This window comes from Malurus melanocephalus, unplaced genomic scaffold, assembly GCF_030028575.1.
Source record: "Malurus melanocephalus ecotype Western Australia unplaced genomic scaffold, MMel_1.1 scaffold_170, whole genome shotgun sequence".
NCBI lineage: Eukaryota > Metazoa > Chordata > Aves > Passeriformes > Maluridae > Malurus > Malurus melanocephalus.
The window spans coordinates 654,787-661,117 of NW_026623402.1; the positions used below are offsets into that span (position 1 = coordinate 654,787).

Here is a 6,331-nt window from a genome sequence, read left to right on the forward strand (position 1 = left end):
GGGGCGGGTTCGGGCGGAACGGCGCGGCGCGGGGCGCGCACCCGCGATGACCATCGGCGGCCCCCGCGGCCGGCACCCCGGCCTCCAGATGCCCTGTCTGCGCAAGGTGAGCGGCTCCGGCACCGGCACCCGCCCCGCGGGCAGCGGACACCGCGCCGGGGCCGGGCACTGTCTGGGGCCGGCATAGCGGGAACCGGGCGCCGGCACCGCGGGGAGCGGCTGTTGGGACTGTGGGGATCGGGCATCGGCACCGTGTGGACCGGGCACCGGGCTCCGGGACTGTGAGGACCGGCCACCGGCACCGTGCGGACCGGGGACTGGGCGCTGGGATCGTGGGGACCAGACACTGACACTGCCCTGGGTTAACGCGGGCATCGGGGGCCRCCGGCGGCGCGGGCATGGGATCGCCGGGGACGGGGACCGGGGACAGCACCACCCGGTGTACGCGGGACAGCGGGACCGGCCTCGGCGCCGCCACGGGCACCGGGAACGGCCCATGCGGGAATACCCACGGGCATCGCCCCGGAGCTGCGTGCTCTGCTCCCCCACTCAGGGCTGGGGTGCTGCCACAGCCTCGGCAGAGCTCAGTCCCCAAAACTGGGGGTTCCCCGGGCCTGGGATTCCTGGAGGTCGAATGTCTGCACTTCCAGCATCACACGTTCGCCCGGCTGCTGGGTGCCTCGGTCAGGTTTTGGTGTGCCAGGCTGCCCTTAGGCCGGGACAGGGTGGCCTGGGTCACTGCGGGGCCCCAGGCTGTCCCCAGGCTGTGCTCTGGGTGCCTCTGTCGGGCTCTGGGGAGCCAGGCTGTGTCCGGGTCACCGGGTGCACGGGGTCACGTTGGCCGGAGCCAGGCTGTGCCCAGGCCCGGTGCCGCCGTCGCGGGCTGAGCACAGCGGTTCTTTGTCCGGCAGATGGAGCGGATGATCGTCAGCATGCAGGACCCCGACATGGGCATCAAGATGAGGAACCAGCGCTTGCTCATCACCGTCATCCCCCACGCCATGACAGGTGGGTCCCCGCCATGGGGTGCCCCACGAAGGCAGGGGAAGGTGTGTGGGAGCTCCCCGGGTGTCCCCAGCCCTGCGGCAGCGCCCACCGCCGGTCCCCCGCGCCGCTCGCCTCGCCGCACCCCTGGTGCTCGGCGCTGCAGCTGGGATCAATTATGCATCGGCTGCGCGGGGCGGGCACTCGCACGTCCTTGGCAGGGCCCCCGTCACCCTGCGTGACCCCTGGCACTGCCACACTGTGCCAGCTGCCCCAGCCGGGAACTCCCCGTGTCCTGTCTGGGGAACCCCACCGCACCCCACTAACGCAGCCTCTGTCTGTCCCCAGGGAACGACATCGTGGAGTGGCTCATCCAGAAGTACGGCATCTCCGAGGAGGGTGAGTGCCCTGGAGCAGGCAGCCGGCACCGCGGGGACACCTGGGGCTGCCGAGCCTCCATCAGCCCCCAATCCCACTCCGCAGAGTCGCTGCACCTCGGCAACCTCATCGTGAAGCACGGCTACATCTATCCCCTCAAAGACCCGCGCAGCCTGGTGCTGCGGGCGGACGAATCGCCCTATCGCTTCCAGGTACGGCCGCACCGGGCACGGCACGGCCCCAGCGCCGGGGCTCCCCATGGGCACCCCATGGCGACAGCCCCAGCCTCTTCCTCCCCCACAGACCCCMTATTTCTGGACCAGCACCAAGTGGCCGGCCACGGAGCTGGACTACGGTAGGTGCCACCGTGCCGCTGACACCAACACGAGCTGCGAGCCCTTCCCAGCCCCGCTGAGATGCCGCCGCTTCTCTTGCAGCCATTTACCTGGCCAAGAAGAACATCCGCAAGCAGGGWGATCTGATCGAGCATGAGAAGGTGAGGGTGCCCCCGTCACAGCTGTGATCAGCCGGGGGAGCCTGGGCTCACCCAGGAGCGGCTGCTCACCCATGGAGAGGGCACCGGCTCTCCCCGTGCTCAAGTGGCAACAGGACCCGGAGCCAGGTGAGGTGACAAGTGCCACACCGTACCTATCTGTCACCCSCCAGGACAACTACAACCTCCTGCACAAGCGAATCAACCACACGTGGGACTTCGTGGTGATGCAGGCGCGGGAGCAGCTCCGGTGAGTGCGGGCACGGCCGGCACCGCTGCGCCCCGGGGAGCGGCCGGGATGGAGCACCCCCGGCTGCGGGGCACGCAGGGTGCCAGCACCTCCCGCTGCCTCTGCACGGGCAGGGCGGCCAAGCAGCGGCGGAAGGGCGACCGCATCGTCATCGACTGCCAGGAGCAGGCGTACTGGCTCGTCAACCGGCCCCCGGTGAGCGTGGGGCCGGGGGRCCGGGCTGGAGGGTGCAGCCCTGGCCTGGGCAGAGGGGCTGGGGGCGCAGGGGGTCCCCCCAGCCCACAGAATGATGCTTTCTTTGTAGCCGGGAGCCCCCAACGTGCTGGAGCAGGGTCCTGAGCGCAGGAATTGCCACACCACCCGTGTCCAGCTGGTGAGTGGGGGTGTCCGGGCACCCCGGGGGCTGCCAGCGGGCACAGGGCACAGCCAGTGCCTGTGCCGGGGTGTAGAGCTGCCCCGAGGGGTGCCCATCCATCTCACCCCAGGCTGTGCCCGCATGTGGGGGTGAGGGGTGAGCCCCAGCTCTGCTAACACCCGTGTGTCCCCCACCTACGGTGGGTCCGTGTGTTTGTCCTTGCACCCACCACCCCTCTGTGCCAGCACTTCTGATCCCTGCAGGGCAGTGCTGCTGCGGGGACCCCTGGCACCCTGGGGTGCCAACAGCAGCCACCAGGCCCTTCCCTGTGTTGTGATCCCACTAATGCTGCCCCAGCACCCACAGGCTGTCCTCACTAAYCACCCACTTTCTCTTCTCTGCACCGTGTGCCGTGTCCTCTGCCCACGTAAGTGTCACTAACCTGGGCTGGTGTCACACTGGGGTGTGGAGGGGGGGAAGCCAGGGTTTATTCCATGAGCCGGGAGGGCTGGGGGAATGAAGCTGGAGGCCACGGGGTTGGGCTACAGAGTCCCAGGCTGGGGATTGTGTGCCTGGATTGTCCAGGGTGGTGGTGGCAGCACAATGTCCCACCACGCCCTCACCCTGCCCTGTGTCTCTTGCAGACCAAGAACATGGATTACTACAAGCGAGAGGTGAGTGGGTGAGGGGTGGGGGCAGCTCTTGTGGGGCACAAGCTGCCAGGCACCCCAAYATGTCCCCTGCACCTGGCCCCAGATCGAGTACTGCAGGAAGGCCATGGCCAGGACCAGGGTGAAGTCGTCCATCTGCCTCGAGGGGTGAGTGGCAGCAGCTGCTGGGTCCCTTTTGGGGTGACAGGGACACCCCCATGCCAGGAGCTGGTGGCTGGCACCACAGCACTGCAGCCCTCAGCAGGCAGTGGAGCTGAGGCTCTGTAGAGTCTGGGCACATCCCCACCATGTCCCTGTCATGTCCCCATGAYGGCTGGGGTCGGTGGCCCTGGTCACCTCCAGCCACCGCTCCTGGCAGGTACATCAAGTTCAACGAGCAGTACGTGCCCCACGACCCCATCATGTCTGGCTGCCTGCCCAGCAACCCTTGGATCACAGATGACACCACGTACTGGGCCATGAATGCCCCCACGTAAGCGCCCAGCCCCAGGCCCCCCGAGTACCCCAACTGCAGGACAGGGTGCAGGGTCACGCAGGCTGCCATGGGCTGCCAGCCATGATGCCACTACCATCTGCAGGGTGACAACCCCCACAAAGCTGCGTGTGGAGCGCTGGGGCTTCAACTTCAGTGAGCTCATCAATGACCCCCTGGGTCGGGCACAGCTCCTCGAATTCCTCAAGAAGGAGTTCAGTGGTGAGTGGCCCCGGCCCTGCACTCCCAAATTCCTGCTACGTCCTGGCACCCCAGACCCACCACTCAGCCCCAGCATGTCCGAACCCACCACATCCCAGTAGTGCCCAATCCCAATGTCACCAAACCAATCTATTTCTGTGTCCCGGCATTGCCCAACCCACAGCCACAACCCAGTACCTCCCGACTAATCTGCCCCAACTCCCCTGGTCCCACTGCTCCMTGCYMCCCCAGCTGGCTCTGTCCCACGGGAGGACTGCAGGGCCACATGCCCAGCCACGATGGCCTTTGGGGGTTGCCCATGGGCATGGGGGCTGCCTGTACCGTGTCCCCCWCCCCAGCTGAGAACCTGAGCTTCTGGGAGGCGTGTGAGGAGCTGCGCTACGGGGAGCAGTCCCGCATCGCCGAGATCGTGGACTCCATCTACCAGTGAGTGACAGGGGTTGAGGGTTTGGGGGGCAAAGTTTGGGGGTTCAGGCCACTGCCCTGGGGCCAGGCTCACTGCTGCCTGCGGCTCCCCAGGCAGTTCCTGGCTCCCGGGGCCACRCGCTGGGTGAACATCGACAGCAAGACGATGGAGCGGACGCTGGAGGGCATCAAGACGCCCCATCGCTACGTGATGGACGATGCCCAGATGCACATCTACATGCTGATGAAGAAGGTGGGTGAGGGAGGGGCTGGGCAGCGCAGGGCTGGGCAGGATCCTGACGCCTCTGCTCKCCCAGGACTCCTACCCGCGGTTCCTCAAGTCAGACCTCTACAAGAACCTTCTGGCCGAGGCCGTCATCCCCCCGGAGACCAAGAAGCGGTGAGGGCAGGGGCCGTCCCCTGGGGCGCTGGGTGGGCCCCGCCCGTTCTGAGCCSGTTCTGCCCGCAGGGTCTTCCCCTTCATGCGGAAACAGCGGCATTCCAGCCCCAGCCCCGCGCTGCTCCTGCCCGCGGGCGATGCCGAGGAKAAGAGCAGGAGCCCTTCCACTGCCCCCGTCCCCGAGGAGGAGAGCTGAGAGCCGCAGCCCCCCGCCAGCACGGGAACCCCCCGAGCCAGCACACCCAGCCCCGCCGCAGGACCCTGCCGGCAGTAGCACTGAAGGAGAGAAGCCATATGCAAGCCAGAGCCCCCCGGAGCCAGGCTAACCCCGCTGCAGCCCCCGCTCACATCCCCACACCCTCCTCTTCCTCGGGGAAGCCGCACCCAGCCGGCCTGGTGCGGGGTCACTCCCTCCTCCCGCCCCCACCCCGGGCACGACACAATAAAGCCCCCGCAGGGAAACACTGTGGCTCCAGTGGTTTTTGGGGAGGGGGGACCAGGCAGACAATGGCAGGGTGGGAGGTGCACAAAGTGCTGGCCACTTCTCCAGGCTGGAGGCAACGCCCTCCCGTGCCATCAGCAGGCAGCAAAGGTGCAGACCCCCGGGAGGGACCCGGCCCCCCGACACGTGTGGCCATGGCACTGCCATCACCCACGGCTCTGTTTGCACCGAGGGGCAGCACCAGCCTGGCATGGCCGAGCTCAAAGCACTCGGGTGTTACTGGTGTGCCCACCTACACCCTGAGAGGGACAAAGGCCTCTGGAATGGGGCTGGAGTGCCACAGCCCTRTGGGCTGGCAGGGGCACCAGCGGCTGAGCCACTCTCCCTGTCCATGCTCTGCTAATCTGAGCAGAGGCCGAGGATCGCACGGCAGGATTATTCCCTCGCCGGGAGCCGAGCCCCAGCTGCGGGGGATTATCGCTGGTGGTTACATAAAGGAGAGGGGGGCCGGTGCCTTGGAGCCCAGCCTGTTCCACGGGCACTCACGCGGCAGAGCAGGGGATGGCTCCAGCCCCAAACGGAGCGAGCGGCGCCATCCCCTGTCCCGGCTGACACTCTGTTGGGATCCGGGATAGAGGCATCCTTCCCACCGCAGAGCCGGCACAGAGCAAGGGGCATTCTCAGCTCCGTGCGGGGGCACACRGAGGGGCCTGGGGCAGGGGAAGCTGCTGGAGCCTGGGTCACAGGATGGGGCTTGGGACCTCGGTGCTGGCAGCCAGCGGGCAGTGACAGATGGTCCCGCGCTCCAGGAAACAGCGCCTGCCACGCGTCTCCCTCCGCCTTGATCCAAATCCAAACCCCGGCATGAGATTTTCGTGCTGATGGACTGCAGCAGGAATCTGGGGTGTAAAACCAGGTCACAGAGCCCCAGGCAGGGGGCAGGGACASGCTGGCCCAGCCTGGTTATCTAACTCCAGCCTCTCTCCACACGTCCCCTTCTCCCTTTTCCCGGTCCATCACCTGCCCACAGCGGGACAGGGCAGCGGCTGTCAAAGCATCACCAGGACACCTGGATCCCTCCCAAGGAGGGGGGTTCTGCCTCGGGGAGGTCACTCAAAAGGCTGCCAAAAAATCCCAGAATGTCGTGTGACCAACACCAAAGCAGGGCACCATTTACAAACAATGCAAAAGAGGGTTTATTGAAACCATCCCRGTTAGAGCAAGTTCTGTAGGGCACAATTTGCAATAAGTTAAAGAAC

General features: G+C 66.8%; 1 protein-coding gene across 2 annotated transcripts; it reads left to right on the forward strand.

Annotated features, from left to right (window-relative positions):
* Nucleotides 1-25: 25 nt before the first annotated feature.
* On the forward strand, nt 26-5,083 carry RGS11 (regulator of G protein signaling 11). 2 transcript variants are annotated; one of them, XM_057372373.1, is made up of 17 exons: nt 26-106; nt 912-1,008; nt 1,333-1,383; nt 1,468-1,574; nt 1,666-1,717; nt 1,800-1,858; nt 2,029-2,105; nt 2,219-2,300; nt 2,410-2,478; nt 3,105-3,134; nt 3,217-3,278; nt 3,490-3,603; nt 3,710-3,825; nt 4,164-4,251; nt 4,345-4,483; nt 4,548-4,630; nt 4,700-5,083. In XM_057372373.1, the coding sequence occupies exons 1-17, from the start codon at nt 47-49 to the stop codon at nt 4,824-4,826; spliced, it is 1,413 nt and encodes a 470-aa protein (XP_057228356.1). In that variant the 5' UTR covers nt 26-46; the 3' UTR covers nt 4,827-5,083. The 2 variants fall into 2 exon arrangements, with proteins under 2 accessions (XP_057228356.1, XP_057228358.1); XM_057372375.1 differs by having other exon boundaries at nt 3,111-3,134.
* Nucleotides 5,084-6,331: the final 1,248 nt, after the last annotated feature.